We start from the raw sequence: 23,220 nt of genomic DNA, 5'->3' as shown, positions 1-23,220 counted from the left end.
AAAAAAAAAAAAAAGGAAATGTTCTTTTTGACTATTAATCAAATAAAATGGAAAGTGCATTAACTAAGTTGCAGCATTCCTTAGCAAAAGACATACAGAAACTAATTAACTAATTGCAATACATACATAAATAGGAATAAACACCTGTTCTGCTGAACTATTTTATATGTTATATACATTTTTATAGTGTTTTAATATTTAATATTTATTAATAATATAGTGTATATGTTATATACAGTATATACTAGTCTCATTGGATTCCATTTACAATGGTACTATTGATATACAGTATATACTAGTATACAAAATATTTATTAAAATTAATCATTGATGTACATACATTGATTTATTTACTTTATATTTAATAGCAATATATTTATAGATGCATATAAATTAATGTTTACATAATATTTATTAATATTAGATATTAGATAATCTATTATAAGTGACATTTATTAATGTATTAATGATTTCTAATAATTATCTAATATTAATATGCGTTATTATATTTCTGTGTATTCTTCTACATGAAAGTCAGCAAAAGATTAAGAGAAAATTTGGAAATGAACATTTTAAAAGAATTATGCCTTATGAGAAGAGAGATTCCCCCAAATATTCCCCCCTAATATTAATATGCGTTATTATATTTCTGTGTATTCTTCTACATGAAAGTCAGCAAAAGATTAAGAGAAAATTTGGAAATGAACCTTTTAAAAGAATTATGCCTTATGAGAAGAGAGATTCCCCCAAAAGACCCAGAAAAGGCAGTTTTATAGGAGAAAATAAAATAGTGACTGGTGTTTCCTAATAGCTGCAAGGCATTCACTCACATCTTAAAGTAGAACAGGGGGAGGTTAGTGACCTACAAATAATCCAGTTCTGTCCATCAGATCTCAATAAATAGACTGTAAAAATAGGTCCAAATAATATATGTGAAATATTCTATGTTTCAACAACAACGACAACAAAAAACCCCCACAAAATTTGAAATTTTTTTCCTGAACAATACAATTTTGTATCATTCAGATTTCTTCTCAACTCAGAACAGGCTACATATTGGCAAGGACCCTCATAGCTCGAAGCGCTGTGTCACATGAAGCCAGCCCTGTCTGTTCTGGTCCAGAAAGTAGGATAAAGAGCTAACCACAATATATAGGCAATATCCTGAAAACGTAGCTTGCTAGAGTACCCTGCCTCAGTAATATGGAATAAACATCAGCTATTATTGATAATGCATCTTCCTGGGGCTCCTTATCTTGTACTGTTCCCCTGTATTCAAAACATTGGGGACTGCTTTTTAAATTGATTTTGGTATCTACAGCCTAGGCTCCTAGAATTGCAAATATGTTAGTATATGTTCACGGCAGGTCATCAAAAACTTGTTGATTAAAGTTTATAATATCTTTTGTGGATCTTTCCTAACTCCATGTTCCTATGTGTTTCTCCTGATATACAATAAGATACACTCTAGATTCAGCCTAAGGGTAAAATAATATGTTCTGTTTCTTTTCAATATCTTTTTTGATGAAGTTCAAACTTGTATGGAACATGCTATCTCTAATGGAACATCAAACCTCAAGATTCCATTTACAATGGTAATTTGATATGATGTCATTAGTTTGAATCCTATTAGCTTACATGCCAAGTTGGATAAATTTTTCCTAAAGCATTGTACATACCTACACTGGAATTCATATTCTACTTTTCTGCTTACTCAGATAGTCTTTTTGTTTGGTCTTCCAGAGAGCAGCCTTTGAGTGCACAACAATAGGTGGGGGAACTTGTACTCTCATTGGAGTAGCTGCTGGTGACAAAGGATTGACCATTACTGCGCCAGAACTAATCCTGGGCCGTACTATAAATTCAACATTCTTTGGTGGTTAGTTTTTTTTTTTTCTTTATAGTGTACAATTTTCTTCATGGTAATACTGAAATTCTTAGAGTGAAGGTTACTGAAATGGAAGAAATAATTTGTATAGATATTGAGTGCCTAGAACATATTTAATGACTACACAAAAACTATTCTATTTATTACTTGAACATAAATGGAGTTTATATAGAAAGATAACTGCAGTTTACAAATTGAATTCAATTTGCATTTAAATAAACCAACATAGAGGAACAAAAGATAAACTTTGTCTTAGTTGAATAATTCCTTATCTAGAAGGGAAAACAATCTTGAACTTCTTCATAAAGAAAAAATGTAAAAACAGATATAAGTACAGAAATTTAAAAATAGAAAGGGGAGGCTGGGTGTGGTGGCTCTTGCCTGTAATTCTAGCATTCTGGGAGGCACAGGCTGATGGATTGCTTGAGCTCATAAGTTCAACACCAGCCTTAGCAAGAGTGAGACCTGTCTCTACTAAAAATAGAAAAACTGAGGTAAAAGGATCGCTTGAGCCCAAGAGTCGGAGGTTCCTATGAGCTATGATGATGCCATGGCACTCTACCCAGGGAAACTTCTTGAGACCCTGTCTCAAAGGAAAAAAAATAATAATAATAGAAGGAGGAGTTCAACTTATTTGAAGCAAGACAAATCTGACCTAATAATTTTATTACTACAACAAACGCTGACTAAACTACTTCTTCATGTCAAGTACTATGTCTTTTTTTATTGGCCAAATTATAGGGTGGAAAAGTATAGATTCTATTCCAAAGCTTGTTGCTGACTACAAGAATAAGAAGTTCGATCTGGATGCACTGGTGACCCACACTCTGCCTTTGGACAAAATCAATGAGGCATATGACCTAATGAACCAAGGAAAAAGGTAAATTAGCAAATAAAGGATAGAATGGTTTAGAAAAATGATTCTATTTTTATTTGATGTTAAGAACTAACCAGTTTGTTTTTGCTACCACTTTCCACATCAGAGATACTAGATATGCTTAAAAGATTAAATAGTTGCCATTTGGAAAAAGGAAAAGCTTCCATTTCAATAATGTGCACCGCTACACACAGTTACAACATAAAGTGGTGATATAAATTGACACATATTTTCCCTTCCACAAACAATTAATTGAAGTAGGGCTGCTCCCCAGAAAGAGAAGTTCCCATAGAGCAAAATTTTAGATCCTTCTGGTACTTACTCTTGAGTCTGGCATCATTATGTTCTGCAATCTGGCACACAGGGCCCACTCCAGACCCTTGGTGAACAGAGAGGGGTGAAAACTATAGTGATGTGAGTAGTGAGTAGCAGATAGCGGGTAAAGGCTTCCCCAACCCTCTCGTTTTCTTGCCTTGCATGTGGCTCCAATAAGATACCTTCTGATCCACTATTTTAGCTATATTACGTTATATTCCCTTGCCATGGATCCTGGAACTGATTTATAGAAATGTCCCAGTTGGGGGGATCCCAGTTGGCATTGGGGAACTGGTAAGACTAAGATCAATGATTTCAGGTAAAATGATTAAGCACAGCCTCAATCTACAGAAGCAAAGGCCAAAAACACCAGGAATGAGGTTACATAGAAGAAATTCAGGAAAAGAAGAAATGAAAAGAGAAGACATAACAAAAGGGGAGGAAGCCAAAGTAAAATGAAAATGACAGGCCTTTAAAGCACAGAATAAACACTGCAGAAGAAAAAGATAGTTTTGTGTTATAATGACCCAGGCTACTTTATGGGAAAGAAACTCACTGACATGAACTCAACGTGCAAACATATTATCTACAATACATCAAAAAGAAATTCAATAAAAAGAAAAGAAAAAATAAGCATTATTTTTTAAGCTACACTATGTAAATCTAATGCATAAGACTTGCAATATTTTGCACAATCTCAGTATCACCATAAAAAGTATTCCTCAAATTACAAATTGGACTGGAATTTTGGCCTTAGACCATTGACCACCTCTCCCATAACCCCTTTCCCTTAGAGTTCTCAGTCATGAAATATACCCACAAGGAATGCTAAATGGAGCCCAACAGAAAATGCTGCATTGTTTTATTAGAAATAGGTGGACAAAAAAAAAAAAAAAAAAGAAAAGAAATGAAATAGGTGTTTGCTATTCTCTAAGGAGGCCTTCCTGGTAATCAGCTTAGAGGTAGACACCTGAGTGGGGCCTCCTACTCCTTCTCTGATCCACTGAAAAAACACCCAATTGCCCACACAGATGCAAAGGTAGTAAAAGTCAAGTCAGAGTGTGGGCTTTCCCAGATGTACTCACCATATGAATATAGGAAGCACAAGACAGGGCAGAACCTCCTACCATACCAACTGCATAGAAGCAAGGTGGTGGGAAGAAGGGGATGGGACACAATGACCCACTGGCCCATTGAAGTGCAGTGACCCTGCTCCATGAGGAAGAAAGGACACAAAGGTTCTCCTTCCACAGGTAGGAGTAGCTTTAAGGTACTAGGTAGAGAAAACATTTATGCATGGCACCCCACTGATGCCAGCAATTTCACAGCTCAGCAGTAATGTCTGAGATAAGAAATTCTTTATCCTTGAGGCTTAATTTCTCTTTCCTTCTACATGTTGGAGTTTTCCAGAAGTAAGAACTTTTGGTTCTCAGAAAGTAGCATCCCAACACAACCACCACCCTCTCTTTGATGCCCAACTTAGCCCTTGGCTATAGGGGAATCACAAGCAATGACTATGCTAAGACTAAAGCCTCACCTCCACCACCCACACTTGGTCTGTTCTACTTCTCAACACAAGGACGTGCTCAGGGTCAAGTGAGGGGCCTCCATTTCCCCCCAGTTAACTAGCACTATGTATAAAATATTATTAAATGCCACAAGTGGAAGAGGATGACAAGATAAAAGAAATTAACAAAGTCAATGTCTACAAAGGAAGACCAGATCCTTAAATAAAAAAATAAAAATTATTCGTGGGCTTTGGTTAAATTTATCATGAAAATTATATTTATGAGTGTTTTTTACCATAACAGCATCCGAACAGTCCTGATCTTGTGAAGATGCCGGGAGTGATTTGGAATACATCTGACTGAATCTGAACCTGATTTTATTACTTGATATAATGAAACGAGGAAAGCTATGAATTTAAACAAATATTTATAGTTAGTATCTCAACATAAATTTACAATAGAATTTGTACCCATAAAATATTTTTTCCTATGTTAAATATGATAATTAAAGTGTTTAGGAATAGAATATGATGTTTAGAGGTTGTTTAAAACTAGTTCTGGGAAGATAAAAGTGGGGAATGAGATATTTAATAATTAAAACTAGATTGGAACACGTTTATAATTGTTTAGTTGGGAGATGACTATATGGAGTTCCATTATACTGTCTATGTTGAAAATTTTCCACAATAAAAAGATTTTCACTGGAAAAAAAATCGCTATGTGTATTTTATGTATCTACATTTAAAATGCTATTGTATAATTTGTGTCCCTATAAACTCAAAGCTACTTTTTTAAATAAGCTACTAAACAATCTCCTTTTAACATTTGTTAATTTCTTTTGTTTTAGCCAGTCTATTACTATTAACTATAATCACAAGTAACAGGATATCAGAATTTAGTAAATGAAGGTTTTAAAAAGAAAAAAACACATTTATACTCTCAAATTTCTATCTCTATTAAAATAACTACCCCACCTATGGCTCAAGCGGCTAAGGCACCAGCTACCTACATCTGAGCTGGCAGGTTCAAATCCAGCCTGAGCCCGCCAAACAACGATGGCTGCAACCAAAATAAAAAATACCCAGGCGTTGTGGTGCGCGCCTGTAGTCTCAGCTACTTGGGAGGCGGAGACAGGAGAATCATTTGAGCCCAGGAGTTGGAGGTTGCTGTGAGCTGTGATGCCACAGTACTCTACTCAGGGCAACAGCTTGAGGCTCTGTCTCCAAAAAATAAAAAATAAAAATAAAAAAGTATAATAAAATAAAATCACTGCCCTTTCATCTTGAGTAATTATTACAACATATAATAATATGTTTAGTGCTTTACTGTTTAATATCTGTAACTGGCACTGTAATCCTATTTTATAGTCAAGTAAAAGTGACAAAAATCAATGTACTTATAGTAAAGTAACATAATAAGGAACAATATTTAGTAACATGACTTAACAAATAGATTTATATCAAAAGTAGCAAGTTTTCGAACTCTTATACATGTTACAACGGACAGTTTAAATGGATAAGATGGATAATAATTAGATAAAAAGGCTTGCTTTTACCTTGTAGTAACTTCTGAAACCTACTAGTTTTCTATAAAAATTGTTTACCATACATTGAATTCTAAGAGAGTTAATGGAAAAAGAGGGTCCAGCTACCTGTCACTGTCCAGCCAATATGCAGAGACAGTGTTTAGGTCCAAACAAGCTTTATTTTTTAGAAGGCCAGCGATTCTGGAGAACAATGAGAGTAACCTCTAAATTCTGTTCTGCCTCAGTTACAATTCTAATAACTTTTATAATGAAATACAAGGAAACCAACCTAGAAAATTTTAACTTTACCTGATAGAAAGTAACATCAAAGTAGTATCTATTCCAACAACGCAAAATGTTTAAACAACAGAAAGGTAGTTTTCATTTTAACTAAATATGTAAGAGAATTATAAGAGAAAACATCACATCATCAAAGTAACCTTTACCAATATCATAATACCTATTGTCTATGTGTGACTACCTCCTTACAGTCTCCTGAGATAAACATCCTCACAATCACAGTGAGACCAGCCTGAGGAAAAGCTAGATCCCATCTTTATCAGAAATAGAAAAATTAGGCAGGCATTGTGGCAGGCACCTGTAGTCCCAGCTATTCAGGAGGCTGAGGCAGGATCACTTAAGCCCAAGAGTTTGAGGTTGCTGTGAGCTAGGCTGAGGCCACGGCACCTGGGCATCAGAGTGAGACTCTGTCTCAAGAAGGAAGGGAGGGAGGGAGGGAGGGAGAGAGGGAGGGAGGGAGAGAGGGAGGGAGAGAGGAAGGGAGGGAGGATCTTCCTTCCCAGTTTTTCTTTCTCTCTCTCCTCCTTAGCAATTGCTCCTACAGTAAGTGCCCCTGCTCTGTCAGTCTTCTAATTTTAGTACTGTGACTTGAAAAAACAAAAAATAAAGAACACCCAAAACAAACAATAAAAACTTCTGATTGTTTTTATCAAAGTTGTTAGGATTTTTTTTTTTTTTTTTGAGACAGAGCCTCAAGCTGTCCCCCTGGGCAGAGTGCTGTGGCATCACAGCTCACAGCAACCTCCAACTCCTGGGCTCAAGCGAGTGTCCTGCCTCTGCCTCCCAAATAGCTGGGACCACAGGCGCCCACCACAATGCCCAGCTATTTTTTGGTTGCAGCCATCATTGTTGTTTGCCAGCCGGGGCTGGATTCAAACCCTCCATCTTAGGTGTATGTGGTTGGTGCCTTAGCCACTTGAGCCATAGGCGCCGAGCCAGGATTATTTATAAGATCAATGACATCTCAGGGTGAAGTATGCAGATTTACAGCTTATCCTGGATTATTTTTTCTGCAGCAGAGGCTTTTTCCTTACCATGCACATAGTTGAAATTCCTAGCAAATATAACATACAGTAGTGTAATTGTTCAAAATTTATACCCAATGCCTAGGTTAGCCAAATATCTCTCTCTCAAAATGAGGAATGAATGCTGAACCTTTCTATGATACTCCAGAGACAACAAAAATTATATACCAGTGGCGCAATTGGCAATACGTAGAAAACTTCCGCTCAACACCTACACTTCAAAGATATAACAAAAAGTCTGCAAACTACTGACAGCTATCTACTTTTCCTGAGCGTTCTCACATTCGTTCTTCACTTAAAATATCAAAAGATATATGGGTCTTAAAAAAACTAATTTGGGGTGTCAGAAATGATTACAGATCTTTAAGGATGCTAGTTAATAGGGTGCACAATACTTGAACTTGTAAGGCTATACAATCACAGCGTATTCCTTTGAGATGGGAAAAATGCAGTTGTAAGATGTATTCACTACGCCTTCAGACACCTTAGCTTACACTGTCATGGTTTTCCAAATACTGCTATAGTGCCCTCTGGTGTTTTCTTATGTTTTCCCATCACCTAGATTCTATTTTCTTGAAAAGAGGAATCAAAAAGAGAGTAAGAGCAACTTTCATTTGTATCTCTGCTGACATTTTAAAGAGCATTTTCATACATACCATTTCATTTGACTCGCCAGCATTTTCCACAGGACTATAAGCTTCCTGAGGACAGAACCATTTTCCTTACAGACAGCAGGCCTCCTACAACGCACCCTTTGAAGAAAGCAAGGCGGAATTTATAAACTTCATTAAATGAATCCTGTATTATGGGAAAAACATACCATTTTTCTGACTGGCTTATGAGAACTATGCTTCTCACCTGCAAGCTGAGAGATGCAAGCATTCTTTTAAGGATGGATGGGAACAGGTAAGACAATGTCCTAGTTCCTAGGAGATACTTGCTGAAGAAGTTAGGGGTAGATTTCATGAGGTTTGCAACTGCTTTTCAAAATGTTCATCAAATGTCCGGCAGAATGGTTTACACTTGTAATCCTAGCACCTTTGGAGGCAAAGGCAGAAAGTTTCACTTAATCAAGCCCAGGAGCTGGAGGATGCAACAAGCTGCAATCTGCCACTGCACTCTAGCCTGGGAGACAGAGCAAGACCCTGTCTCAATCAATCAATCAACAAAATTTTTAAAAGGTATGAGAGAGATATAAATGTGGGAAAAATATTAATTGGTACATCTAGGTGAAAGACATATTGGTATTTATTGTCCTGTTTTACAAATTTTGAAATCTTGAAACTTTTTAAAATAAAAAGTATGTTGAAAAAGAAATGGTTTACAACTTCAGATTCAATAGAGAAATCACTTTTCATAATATTCCTGACACATGGTCAGTCAACTTTGGGTTAAATGTCTTCAGAGGCCAACTTCTTCCTTATGGCTAAGCTAAGATCTGCGTTCCTAGTCCTGCTCTTTGGAACGTCACAGAGTAAGCTCAGTCCCTCCGATAGCTGAAGACAGCTGCGTGGCTTTCTTACCCCCAACAATCAGGTCCCCTTCATCCTAACTAAATATCTCTAAGTATAACTTAAATTAAATATTCCATATGCAATCTGAATAATATATTATTTGGAAAGATATACCAGCAAGTTTGTATTTATATATTCTTTGGCAGTCATCTCCTATTGTTGACAAATATTGACTTTTTAAAAATCCCTAAATATTTCCTCTCTGAGATGCTATTAAAGCAGATCACTCTTATTCTATAACTTTAATCCCAAGGAGAGACTGTTTATATATGTAGTCTCTGAAATTTCAAAGTCTTTTTGGAAGGAAATTATAACTTAATATGATATTTAATAATACAGAAGAAAAACAATGTCCTCATTTTATTATTATTAAACAATTCTTATCCCTGCTCCATCCCTGCCAATAGAAAACTATTCACTAGGTCTGCTCATATGTAGCTAATAAATTTTAGAGCCAGACCTTAAAAATGAAAATCTTTGCAATTAACCAAAGGAATCTAAGAAAGATTTGAAAGAGATGTCCCTTATCCTTGCAACTATGAAGAAAGAAATACAATTCTACATCATAAACTGTTTCCCAAGAAAACCTAGTATTAAATTATAAACATTCCCAAGAATATCAATTTGTTCACAGCATATGGAGATGTGTGAATATTCATAACTGTTACTAAAACATCTTCTGTTCTTTATTAAAAAGAAATGCATCTTCATTAATATAAATGTTATTTAAACCAAAAGGTCTTGTATGACTCCGAAGGCATTAGAAAGTATTGCTTTGTCCTGTGAAAACAACCTCCAAAAGGAATCTGTAATCCTGATTGTTTTACTAGTAAGATTTTGACATGGTAAGACTATTATAATGGACATCTCAGTATTTCTAAATTTTAATTAATTAATTAAATTTCTCATCATTTCTAAATTTTAATTAATTTCTTAATTTCCTGCCAAATTAAGAGATCATCCACACTTTCCTCTGCACGCATAATAGAATTATTAAAAGTTAATGACTTCACTATATTTTTTAATCATAGATTCTTAATCTATGTTTCATTTACATTAATAAATGAATGATGAATGAATTCTATAAGCAGAATTATGATAGAGTGGGAAAATAATTCTCTAAGTGCTAATCCCAATGAGAACACGTATCTGCCTCCTCTATGTTAAAAGGGATCCAGTGTAATCATAGAGCAACTGTCTAGACCCCCTGAGGTATTATCCTGCACTGGGGACCCAGGGATGGTGGCAGTGCTTCTCAATCAGGTATTCAGCAGTCCAAGAGCTAAAATAGCCTTGGTAAGGGAATGTCTATGCTGTTGGGCTCACACTTGTCTCTGCAGCCACTACATCTATAAGCCCACTAAACAAGCACTTGGACAACCTGCTGAACATCCCTAGGGTGGGTCATCTTGTTCACCAGATTATTGACAATGTCACCCAAAATCAGCTCTTTTGGTGAGAATCACATGAAACAAATTTCCTCACACTTGCTGGATATCTCTTCTGCAGATTCTCTTATTAACAAATTTATAATCTTATTCCTTCAAAATCCCCAGTTATGATGCCAAATCATTAATCATCAATGTAGACCCTTACTGCAAGCTAGTTCATTCCTGTCCAAGAGGACTCACAGAAATAAAATGCTTGAGATTCTGTACCCTGGCAAGATTTCCCAAGTCTACCAACAGCCAGAATATTAGACAAAGTATTTGTAAATCAAGCTGAATTTCTCTTCAGATTCTATGAACTGCTCCTATAACAGAAACAATTTCCCCTAAGAGGTGGAAGTGAAATAGGAGTGTAAGTTAACTGCTCAGGCAGTTTACTGGGCCTCCAGGATCTGCTTGGGTCCAGTCCCACATATATATACATATATATAATTAATAATAATATATTATTATATATATAATCACTTCTACTTTATATACTAGCCTCTTAAATATGTCCAGTGTTAAAATTCTGTGGATCAGATAATACCTAGTTCATGGTGAGAAAACTTAAATAACACAACCATCTAGTGTTGCTCACAGTCAGGCATTTAATTTTAACCAGGGCTAAAAAGACCATGACTTTGATCTAAAACTTGAGGTTCTCCACCATGATTCTACTAGTGGAACTTGACACAGGCTTCATTCAATGCCTGCCACAGACAATTAAAAACCATTCAGTCCATAAAAGGAAAGCATCAAGCGTTTTTCTCATGGTAATCTAGACCAGTCAAGACTTCTCCCCCTCTAAACTCTACTCAAATCGGTATAAATAGGTGTAAGCTTCCCCAAAATGATGCTGCCTACACTGGTTGACTATTCATCAGCCATTCCTCACTGCTCCCTTAAAAACAGATCCCCAATTCACATTTAATTCGGTAATTGCCCCCTTCACTTTCTAGTTTGACTGAAAACATCAAGAGGTAGGTAGGGCATGAAGAAATTGACCTCCCCTTAGAGGTTTGCTGCTCAGGCAGGCAAGGTCCTTATATGGGCTTCCAGTCAGACGGTGGCATCCTCAATGGATAGATAAAAGGACAAAAATGTTTTAGTTGGCAAGGAAAGATCAGTGGAGATCAGAGATTCAGGATAATCTGAGTTACTACAATCTTTCAATATGTCCTCATTACAATATTTGGGATTCTATTATTTCCCAGTCAATGCCCTGGTGTTCATATAAGAGACGTGGCACATGCCTGCAAACTTAATCAGTGTTGCAACTGGAAACCTCCAGGGCCAACTTTTACTTTGGCTTCTATCTGTTTCAGCCTTATGACTTCAAGAAATGATTAATTCTTCCATTATTGTCACTTCTAGGCATCAGCTCATACTGAAAGATACACATACCTAGGATATCAAATTTATAGGCACAGAATTTTGATTTCCATGAGATCTACAGGGATTTTCCCTCTTTAATTTCTGATTTTAATAATTTGTGTCAGGCCAGGCACAGTGCCTCACACCTATAATCCTAGCACACTGGGAGGCCAAGGCAGGAGGATCACTTGAGTTCAGGAGTTCAAGACCAGCCTAAGAAAGTGCAAGAACCTATCTCTACAAAAATAGAGACATCATATTTTGTGTCATCTCTCTTTCTTTCTCAATTAGGCTGGCTAGAGACTTATGGACTTTATTGATCTTCTCCAAGAACCAATTTTTGGTTTTATTGACTCTGTTTTCAATTTTATTGATTTCTACTCTAATTTTTATTATTGTTTCTTCTGCTTGCTTTCAATTTACTCTTTTTTCAATTTCCTAAGATATTCATAGAAACTTAGATTATCAATTTTAGATCTTTCTTCTTTTCTAATATATGCATTCAATGTTATAAATTTCTCTCGGCACTGCTTCTACTACATCCCACACATTTTAAAGGTTGTATTTTTGTTTTCACTTATTTTTAAGTATTTAAATTTGCAATAGACATTTATAACTAATCCAATTCCACTTTCAAATAACACTACAGTACTTCATAGGTAGTATAAGTATTTTATAATGACAAAAAAATCCTAATTTCTTCCTCCTGGCCCTTGCACCACTGCTGTCACTCATTTCACTTTTATGCAAACTATACTTGTTGAATTTTAATTTCTCTTGAGACTTCTTTTCTTCTTTGAGATAAGTTATTTGAAAGTATGGTGTTTATCTCTCAGTATTTTAAGACTTTCTATTATTGATTTCTAGTTTAATATCATTGTAGTTAGATAGTGTATGTCTTTTATGTTTGCTGATGTGTGTTTAATGTCCCAGAACATGGTATATCTTAGTGAATGTTCCATGTGAACTTGAGAAGAAAGTCCATTTTGCAGTTGTGGATAAGTAGTCTATAGATGTCAATTATATTCCATTGATTGATGGTGCTATTGAATTCAATTATGTACTTATTTTCTGCCTACTGTATCTGTCCATTTCTCATAGAGGAGCATTGAAGTCACCAACTATTAATATCATAGGGGATTTATCTATTTCTCTTTACAGTTCTATCAGTTTCTGTCTCATGTATTTTGACAATTTTATTAGGACATATCCACATTATGAATTGTTCTGTCTTCTTAGGAAATAGATCCTTTTATCATTATATAATTCCTCTCTTTTAAGCCTCATAATTTCCCTAGCTCGGAAGTCTGCTCCATCTGAAGTTAATTTAGTTCCCCCAGCTTTCTTTTGATTAGTGTTTGCATGGTATATCTTTCTCTACCCCATTACTTTTGATGGATATATCTTTTAAGTAAGTTTCTTGTGGACAACACACATTTGAGTCTTATTTTTTGATCCATCTGATAATCCGCCTTTTAATTGGTGTATTTATGTTGGAGTTAGGCTGATTTCTCTGTAGCCCCTCCCATACAGGGTAAAGCACAGAGGTGGGCCATCCCTGGGGCTCTTTATCAAGAACAAGTTGAAAGGAGCCTGGAGACAGCCCAGACTGGGTAATGTCTTCAAGACCATCCCTGCATAGAGAATCAGCAGGCAGGTAGCTAAGCCTTGTTAACTCTTGATCAGTAGTTAGAGAAGTTTGTTTGCTCTGTGGAAAGGAAAATTGTTTTCCCCTCCCCCTTTCTGAATGAATATTGGGCTGTTGTTGACAATTTATTACCCTATACCCAGCCTTACTCTTTTACCATCCTTCCAAGGGACTAGGGATTCTTTTTTTCCTATTTTTAAATTTTGACAAATGCTTTGTCTTAGAAAGCAACAAAAGGTTTCTGAGGAATTGGAGCACTGCTACATTGCCTCAGTCTGTCACTCAGGCCATGAGACAATGTATGCCTCTCCAGGCTTTTCAGACTTTATGAGTTCAGTTGGTATGAAGTCTCCTTCTTTCTTCAGCATGATCTCCCCTGTTCGCCTCCAGCCTGGGTCCGGGTCCCCCCAAGACCCCTGTCATATTTAGACTATTAACATTGAAAGTGATTGTTGATGTAGTTGGTTAACATCTACCATGTTTGTTACTATTTTCTACTCATTGCCTTTGTTCCTATTTTTATCTTCTCTTTTTCTGCTTCTCTGGTTTTAATCAAGCATTTTATATGATTTAATATTCTCTCCTTTATATCAATTATACTTCTGTTTTCACTATTATTTTTTTATTGGTTGTCCTAGAGTTTGCAACATACATTTATAACTAATCCAATTCCACTTTCAAATAACATCATACTACTTCACAGGTAGTGCAAGTATTTTATATCAAAAAAATCCTACTTTCTTCCTCCTGGCCCTTGCACCCCTGCCGCCACTCATTTCACTTTTATGCAAACTACACTTGTTGAATAGATTGTTGCTATCATTGTTTTGAACAAATTGCTGTTAGATCAATTAGAATAAGGAGAAAAAGTTTTTATCTTCACTTATTTCTTCTCTAATGCACTCCCTTTCTGTTAATCTCAGTTTCTAACCTGTATCATTTTCTTTCTCTCTAAACTTTTATAAACACCTTCTGCAAGTCTACTGCCCTCAATTTTTATCTAAAGTCTTTATTGTTCCTTCACTTTTGAAAGATAATTTCAGCAGATACAGAATTCTAGGGTTTTTTCTCTCACACATTATATATTTCACTCCACTCTCCTCTTACTTGCATGATTTCTGAAGAGAAATTAGATGTAATTCCCATGTTTACTCCTTTATATGTAAGATGTATTCTCTTACGTGACTTTCAAGCAGTTTCTTTATCACTGATTTTCTGTAGTCTGAATGTGTTATGCTTCAATGTAGTATTTTGGCATATATCCTATTTGGTGTTCTCTTAGTTTCCTGGATCTGTGGTTTGGTAACTGATTATTAATTTAGGGGAAATTCTCAGCCAATGTTGCTTCAAATATTGCCTCTGTTTCCTTTTCTCTTTCTTTTCCTTCTGGTATTCTCATACATACATGTCACATCTTTTGTAGTTGTTCCAGAGTTCCAGGATGTCTTTTGCTTATTTGTCTTTTTATATTTCAGTTTTGAAAATTTCTATTACTACATCCTCAAGGTCAGAGAGTCTTTCCTCAGCACATTCAGTCTACTAATAACCCACTGAAGGCATTTTTTAATAGTATTTTTTATTTCTATCATTTCTTTTTAATTCTTTCTTAGAATATCCATCCTCTGCTTAAATTATCCAGCCATTCTTGCATGTTATCTACTTTTTCCATTATAGCGCTTAGCATGTAAATTAGAGTGGTTTTAAATTTATGACCTGATAACCCCAATATCCCTACCACACTCTGGGTCCTCTGAGGCTTCCTCTGTCCATTCAAACTGTGCCTTCTAATTTTTTTATTTTTTGAGCTAGAGTCTCACTCCATTGTCCTAGATAGAATGCTGTGGTATCATACAACACATCAACTTCAAACTCTTGGGCCCAAAAGATCCTCTTGCCTCAGGCTCCCAAGTAACTGAGACTACAGGCATCTGCCACAATGCCTTCTACTTTTAGTAGAGATAGAGTCTCGCTCTTGCTCCAGGCTGGTCTCAACTCCTAAGCTCAGGCAATCCATCCACCTCCGCCTCCCAGAGTGCTAGGATTATAGACATGAGTCACTGTACCCGGCCTTGTGCCTTGTAATTTATTAAAAGGCAGACATGATATATTGGATAAAAGAAACTGCAGTAAATATAGACCTTAAGTAATGTAGTGGTAAAGAAAAGGAAGAAGAAGTATTCTATAGTTCTATAATTTTATTAGTCTTTTAGTAGGCCTGTGCCCCTGGGTTGTGAATGTCATTGTTCTTATTTTTTTTTTCTTTTTTCATTCCTTTAGGTGGGGCTGGATGGCTAAAGGAGGCTGAAGCTGGGTATTTCCCTTTTCCCAGGTTGGTTAAAGCTCTGATAAAAACTACACTGGTTAGGCACCAATAAAACAGAGTTCCTCTTGAAGACAATTTGTTGTCTTGTTAAGACATTGTTAAGAATAACTGAATGGGCTCGGCGCCTGTGGCTCAAGCGGCTAAGGCGCCAGCCACATACACCTAAGGTGGCCGGTTCGAATCCCCAGCCCAGCCCGTCAAACAACAATGATGGCTGCAACCAAAAAATGGCCAGGCGTTGTGGTGGGCGCCTGTGGTCCCAGCTACTTGGGAGGCTGAGGCAGGAGACTCGCTTGAGCCCAGGAGTTGGAGGTTGCTGTGAGCGTGATGCCATGGCACTCTACCCAGGGGGATAGCTTGAGGCTCCGTCTCAAAAAAAAAAAAGAATAACTGAATGTTATGGCATATTTCAAATTGGTTACTTTTCTACTCTCCCCTTAAGGAAGAAATACAGGAATTTTCTCCAGTCTTCTCTATGAGAACTCGTGGAAGTACAACTCAAAACTGTGAGAGCTCCACCATGACTAGGACTTTTAGAGTTTTAAACTCTCAAACTAATTTGACTCCAGCAATTACAGGCAATCCCCAAATTACATACAACTTAAGTACAAAGTGCACTTACAAACAGAGGCTATTACAGTACATACCTGAGTTACAAACATCCCAGCAGATATATGTCTCACACTTACAAATTGAGGCTATTATAAGCAATAAGAAAATGCACCTGTTCCAATTTACACACAAATTAAACTTAAGAACAAACCTACAGAACCCATCTCACTCATAAACAGGGAAGGTTCCTATAGCAGTGGATTTCTACTCTGCTAAGTTGTGTTTTTCTGTACCCACCTTTCTCTAGTTTGGGGGTAGCAGTTTTCCCTATGAGCTTGCTTCTCTCATGGATCTAAGGAGACCTATTAATTTCTCAGTTTTTTCAGCTTTTAATTTATCATTAGGATGGAGGGATGACTCTAAACTTCTCACATATCAAACCCAAACCAAGAAGTCCTATCTATTATTGTTAAACGAGGTACTACAAAAATGCAAGTGTCAGCTGAGCACAGCATTTCATGCTTATAATCCCAACACTTTAGGAGGCCAAGGCAGGAGGGCAGGGGGAATTGCTTAAGGCCAGGAGCTTGAGATAAGCCTGGGCAACATAGGAAGACCCCATGTCCAAAAAAAATTTAAAAATAGCCACATGTGGTGGCACATACCTGTATCCTAGCTACTCAGGAATTTGAGGCAGTATTCCAGAGCCCAGTTCAAGGTTACACTGAGCTATGACTGCGCCACCCATTCCAGACTGGGCAACAGAGCAAGACCCTATAGGAAGAAAGAAAGAAAAGAAAAGAAAAGGGCGATGCCTGTGGCTGAAAGGAGTAGGGTGCTGGCCCCATATACCAGAAGTGGTGGGTTCAAACCCAGCCTTGGAAGAAAAAAAGAAAAGAAAAGAAACAAAGGAAGGAAAAGAAGAGGAATAGGAATAGTAAAGGAAGCGGGAAAAGAAAGGAAAGTGAAAAGGAAGGAAGAAGGAAAAGGTAGGGAAGGAAAGAGAGTGAGAGAAAAAGGGAACAAAAAAGGGGAAAAAGGAAAGAAGAAAACGAAATAAGGATGAGAAAGAAAGAATAGAAAGGAAAGGAAAAGAAAATGAAAGAAAAGAAAATGCAAATGTCTCTTCCTGAAAGACAGACAACACAACTACAGTAGAGATAAAAATTAACCCTCTGGGCTAGGCGCCTATAGCTCAACAGGCTAAGGCGCCAGCCACGTACACCTAAGGTGGCGGGTTCGAATCCCCAGCCCGGACCCGCCAAACAACAATGACGGCTGCAACCAAAAAAAAAAAAAATAGCCGGGCGTTGTGGCGGGCGCCTGTGGTCCCAGCTACTTGGGAGGCGGAGGCAGGAGACTCGCTTGAGCCCAGGAGTTGGAGGTTGCTGTGAGCTGTAATGCCATGGCACTCTACCCAGGGGGACAGCTGGAGGCTCTGTCTCAAAAAAAAAAAAATTAACCCTCTGCTAAAAGCTCTTTATATTCTCACTACTTGTAGTCCAAGCAGATACAAAGTCCCGAAATTAAGAAAAAGGATAGTCTTTTTAAAGAACTACAAATGTTCCATAAGGTCAGTGTGAAAATTATGTGGCAGAATAGCAGGAAAGAGAATGGAGATGTACACATAATGAGGTTATTTGGGGCCTGAATGGCCTAACTATAGAGTTTGGATTTTATTCATCTCTTACCTCTTAAATATCTTATTTTTCAATAAAAGAATGGCATTTATTTGTGTATAGCCCACCTCTATCAAAAATCATTAAAGGCTGATGGGAAATGGCTTTGGCTGATGCGTATATCAGAATGCATTATATTCAGAGGTCTGGCATCAAGGAAATTAGATGGAGGGAATTTCAGCAATCCTGTAAGAAATGAGGAAAGCCTGATCTAACGCAGCAGCACTGGGAGAGAGAAGCACAGGAAGAGAGAACTATTTAAGGCTTGGTGATTAAACTGAATGCTGGGACTGAAGGAGATGGAGAAGTTGTGACTCTCAGGTTTCTTTGTGGGACAAGTAGGTGGATAGTGTCACAACACAGACACAGAAAGAAGAGTCCCTTTAAGGAGAAAATACAAGATGAGTTTTATTTTTATTTAATTTCAGGTTAATATGTAGGTACTAATTTTTATTTTAACTTGTTATTTTTAATCTCAGAGTAGTACAAGAGTTTCAGACAAGTTGAGTTGGAGATGCCTGTGAGATATTCTAATGGAGGCAAGATACACAGTAGCAGTTATATGCCTGAGCCTAGAGTTTAGGTGAGTCATCCTGATTGGAGATAATAATTTGGTAGTCGTCCTTCTATAAATAAGGTAAATGCGATAGTGTGGACGAGAGGGAAGGAAGGGAAGACTTTGGACAGAATCTTAAGGTATGTACCCTAGAAAACAGACGTTAAAAAGACTGAAAAGCAGACAGAAAAGAATGTGCCTTTGTTAATATTTTAACGAAGTTCAGTGTCTATTAACAGAGTTTAAGAATAAACCAGCAAATCTCCATTCCCCCACCCCTACACTCTGGCCCACTCCTAAAACGCACCTGACACGTCTAGGTTGCTCAAGGTTCAGGAAGACTTTTCGCTTTCTTCATCCCACGTCTGCAAAGTTCTCTCCCCATGTCCTACTGTTCCCCCAAAATCCTACATATGCTTCAGGAACTGCTGGGATGGAAGCCTGGGAAGTTTCCAACAAATGGCCCTCTTCCTTTGCACCTTCTTTATCTCTGCCCTCACAAGTCACGTTGAGATGGTGGGTCCCTTGAGGGGCTGTATCTCATTCATCCTGTGCCCCCAACACAAGTGTGTATCAAGGGAGGAAGCATTTGCACAAAGAACACGCCTCTCACTGCTTCTCACGAGCTTCCGGTTTCCTCACGTTCCACATGTCTAATTTGTAAGCCTTACAGCGACTGGGCTAAAATTTCATGAAGAAACAGTTTCTGAACAAAAAGTGTTTGTATGGTCCGTACGTGGTATTTAGCCACAAAACCGACCTCTCCAGCCTCAGGTAAAACCAGTCCAGGATGGGCAAAAGCCACGCCTGAGGCCCCGCCTTTCCGGGTGAAGCCCTTGCTAACCCGCCTCCACGCCCCGCCTCACGCGGCGACGCACGCACGCCCCCGCGACGCACGGACGGACGGACGCACGCCCCGCCCCCGTCGGTGGAGGCACAGCTCGTCCCTGCACGACCCATCTGGGGTGTCCAGCTCGAGCACATCTGAACCCGAGAGACATGGCTCACCAGGTATCGCCGGCCACGCAGAGGGCCCTGCGGCGGAGGGCGGGAGAGCACTGGGGGAACCAGGACGATGGCCTCCGGGCCGCGCAGCACGGGATCCTGCTACTGGAGCTGGAGTCGGGCCTCCGGCCAGCGGCTCAGCAAAAAGGAAGAAAAGGCTCCTTAATCAGAAGCAGCTGGGTCGGGGTCGGGGCGGAGAGAGCCAGACAGTGGGGCCCGGGGGTTGCTCAGGTCGGTATCCTAGTGAAAATGCCTAGCGGCAGCTTATTGCCCTTTACAAGAAAGTAACTGGCTCGGGGTCATCTTTGCAGCTTGCGTAGTTGGCAAAGCTGTTGCCAGAGCGCGTGCGCTTGTGTTTTATAATTGTAATTCATAATTGAGCCTACGCCTAATTACTGTGCCACCAATTAGTGTCTTTTGGGAAGACGCCTAGGTTCCTTTCAGTGGCATTATTAAGCACTTAGGTACCTAGAGATTTATATCTTCCTCAGTGTATATCCTCCTGTAGTGTGCTTAATGGGCGCACTACAATAGGGAGTTGGGATTCGAACCCAGGTCTGTTCATACTGAAATGTTATGTTAATCAGTATAACGTTGCTGTTTTGGAGCTTGAAAGAAATGATACCAGGATGCGGTGGTGTGTGCCTGAAGTATCTACTACTTAGAGGCTGAGACAGGAGGATCACCTGAGCCCAGGAGTTGGAGGCTGCCAAGAACTATGTGATTGTGCCTCTGCACTCTTGCCCTGTGGGGACCCCATCTCAAAAAAAAAAAGAAAGACAGAAAAAATGATCAACTCCTTTAGACTTGAACCAGCCGTTGTTTTTCCTTATTGTAAGGTATCTTTATTCAGAGAAGGTGAAAAATTATTTCTGTGATAGTTCAAATGTGGAAGTAGGGCCATTTATTTTCAGTGGATTTAGAGTGGGGCTTTGATTGGCATAGAATTATCAGTTCAAGGAAAGAGTTAAGCTTCTTTCAGCTATTTTTTAAAGGGGAGGGACATGAAACTTTGAGTGAATTCTTTTTTTTTGAGACAGAGTCTCACTGTGTCTCCCCTGGTAGAGTGCTGTGACGTCACAGCTCACAGCAACTTCAAACTCTTGGGCTTGAGCAATTCTCTTGTCTCAGCCTTCCAAGTAGCTGGGACTACAGGCGCCCACCACAATTCCCAGCTATTTTTCTGTTGCAGTTGTGATTGTTGTTTAGCTGGCCTGGGCCGGATTCAAACCCGCCAGCCTTAGTGCATGTGGCTGGCTCCGTAACTACTGTGGTACAGGCTCCAAATTATTTATTCTTTTTGCTTCATTGTTGGTATTCTGAATCTGACCTTTGAGATTTTATTTTGAGATTTTTGATACATGAAGGTGAACGAAGACTGTCATGCAGTATCTGAATTATTTTGTGTTACCCGATTTACTATATACAATTAAATTGTAAAAGTGATAATTTTTTTTTTTTTTTTTTTTGAGACAGAGCCTCAAGCTGTCCCCCTGGGTAGAGTGCCATGGCATTACAGCTCACAGCAACTCCAACTCCTGGGCTCAAGCGAGTCTCCTGCCTCCGCCTCCCAAGTAGCTGGGACCACAGGCGCCCGCCACAACACCCGGCTATTTTTTGGTTGCAGCCGTCATTGTTGTTTGGCGGGTCCGGGCTGGGGATTCGAACCTGCCACCTTAGGTGTATGTGGCTGGCGCCTTAGCCGGTTGAGCTATAGGCGCCGAGCCAAAAGTGATAATTTTCAGGCTCACCAGTTTACATAGGCCTCTCCTTAAATCTCTCTCTATATATAGCTCACTTGTTTTCTTAAACTTTGTTCTATTGCTACCAATAACAGCTTATTTTTGCAAAGCTACACTGTGTCAGTGACTATTAGGGACTTCATGTTCACTTTCATTCACCCCTCACAGCTACCCTGCATTTTGTTACCATTTCTAACTGACTACCTCTTCCTTACCCTCCAGTATCACGATAAAAAGTGAAATTTTCCCAAACCCACCAGAGTTACACCCTTTCCCTGCATTTTGCATTCTGTAGCACTTTGTGCCTATTTCTTTAAATCACATTCTTTATAATTACTGATTTTCAAGCATATCTCCTAAAAACCCAGTGGTTTGCAACCTTTGTCTGTCAACACATTTCGTAAGCATTAGGTGAACTAGTCAAAACTTTCCTCATTGCCCTTCATTCCCTGGTAGTGGAGGAGTGTACTGACTACAATCTCTAAAGCAGCTCTATTCTCAGATACACTATATGGATCATACATATAATTTAAGATTTTTTAGTAGCCACATTAAAAGTGAAAAGGAATGAGTGAGATTAATTTTAACAGTACATTTATTTGATCTAATATACTCAAAATACTATTTGAACATGTAGCAATATTTTTAAAAATACAATTGATGAAATATTTTTACTTTTTTTGTACTAATTCTTCAAGATCCAAAAATGTTTACACATGTAACATGTATCAGTTCAAACTGGGCATGTTCTAAGTGCTCAGTAGCCACACATGGCAAGTGGCTTCTGTGTTGGACAACCCAGTTATAAATAGTGGATATAGTTAAGTTATCCTCCTTCTCACCCTGCAGTTTAAAAAAACAATGGCATTGAAACCAGCCTGAGCATAAGAATGTCACAGGGTGCATGTTAGAAGTGCAGATTGCTCGAAGCCCATGCCAGATCTGGTGAACTAGATTCTTTTGGAACTCGTATTCTTAACCTGCTATTGTTTATGCATGGTAGAAGGTCATTAACTATTTGAAGAATAAAACTTTTTAACTTTTAGGCTTTTCAGGCCTGGTGCATGGCTTATACGTGTAATCCTCTAACACCCTGGGAGGCCAAGACAAGAGGATTGCTTGAACTCAGGCGTTCAAGACCAACCTCAGCAAGAGCAAGATTCCATCTCTACTAAAAAAAGAAAACTTAGCCAGACTTTGTAGCAAGCAGCTGTTGTTCCAATTACTTGGGAGGCTGAGGAAGGAGGATCATTTGAGCCCAGGAGTTTGAGGTTGCTGTGAGCTAGACTGACGTGATGGCGCTCTACCCTGGGCAACAGAGCAAGATGCTGGCTTAAAAAAAAAGAAAGAAAGAAAAAAGAAAAGGAAAAGGCTTTTAGATCTGACCAGTGGTTATGTCAAATTAAATCCTTTTTTTTTTTTTTTTGAGACAGAGTCTCACTATGTCACCCTCAGTAGAGTGCCCAGCTCACAGCTACCTCAAACTCATGGGCTTAAGCAATTCTCTTGCCTCAGCCTCCCAAGTAGCTGGGACTACAGGCACCTGCCACAATGTGGAGCTATTTTTTATTGCAGTTGTCATTGTTTAGGTGGCCTGAGCCGGTTTTGAGCCCACCAGCCTTGGTGTATGTGGCTGGCACTGTAACCACTGTGCTACAGGCACTGAACCTCAAATTAGATCTTTTCATAAGATATACTATTTATATGAAATCTAAAATCAATTCTTCATATCACTTAGAGCTATATGTTTCTTTGTGGATCTTCAATATACTTTCTAGGATTAGCATTCATCAGTATCTAAATTTGTTGTTAAATATTTATTAATGGCGATAAACAGCTTACTTTTTCCTATTTCAGGTTATCAAGTGCAAGGCTGCAGTTGCCTGGGAGGCTGGAAAGCCTCTCTCCATAGAGGAGATAGAGGTGGCACCCCCAAAGGCTCATGAAGTTCGAATTAAG

The 23,220-nt window shown here is 38.4% G+C and overlaps 2 protein-coding genes and 1 long non-coding RNA gene across 3 annotated transcripts in view; 2 read left to right on the top strand and 1 right to left on the bottom strand.

Annotated features, from left to right (window-relative positions):
* The window catches only part of ADH4 (alcohol dehydrogenase 4 (class II), pi polypeptide), a 13,068-nt gene extending 7,767 nt beyond the window's left edge, over positions 1 to 5,301 (top strand). Inside the window, exons 4-6 of the mRNA XM_012810566.2 lie at positions 1,744 to 1,879; positions 2,630 to 2,768; positions 4,892 to 5,301. Of these exons, the coding sequence (XP_012666020.1) occupies positions 1,744 to 1,879; positions 2,630 to 2,768; positions 4,892 to 4,916 (300 nt within the window). The 3' untranslated portion in view covers positions 4,917 to 5,301. The remainder of the gene's footprint in view (positions 1 to 1,743; positions 1,880 to 2,629; positions 2,769 to 4,891) is intronic.
* A 2,805-nt stretch (positions 5,302 to 8,106) lies between these two features.
* Positions 8,107 to 19,222, bottom strand: LOC111728001. Its single transcript, XR_002775423.1, has 3 exons — positions 18,822 to 19,222; positions 8,297 to 8,476; positions 8,107 to 8,190 (listed from the first exon to the last, which is right to left on the bottom strand). It is a non-coding gene; the product is annotated as an uncharacterized LOC111728001 (long non-coding RNA).
* A 291-nt stretch (positions 19,223 to 19,513) lies between these two features.
* ADH5 (alcohol dehydrogenase 5 (class III), chi polypeptide) overlaps positions 19,514 to 23,220 on the top strand; it is a 15,147-nt gene continuing 11,440 nt past the window's right edge. The window contains exons 1-2 of the mRNA XM_012810554.2: positions 19,514 to 19,750; positions 23,119 to 23,133. Of these exons, the coding sequence (XP_012666008.2) occupies positions 19,514 to 19,750; positions 23,119 to 23,133 (252 nt within the window). The remainder of the gene's footprint in view (positions 19,751 to 23,118; positions 23,134 to 23,220) is intronic.

The sequence above is a fragment of the Otolemur garnettii genome, unplaced genomic scaffold (assembly GCF_000181295.1).
Source record: "Otolemur garnettii isolate 467f Iridium unplaced genomic scaffold, OtoGar3 scaffold00137, whole genome shotgun sequence".
Classification (NCBI taxonomy): domain Eukaryota; kingdom Metazoa; phylum Chordata; class Mammalia; order Primates; family Galagidae; genus Otolemur; species Otolemur garnettii.
The sequence above is the reverse complement of the archived record's forward strand: the minus strand, read 5'-3'. Positions and strand labels throughout refer to the sequence as shown.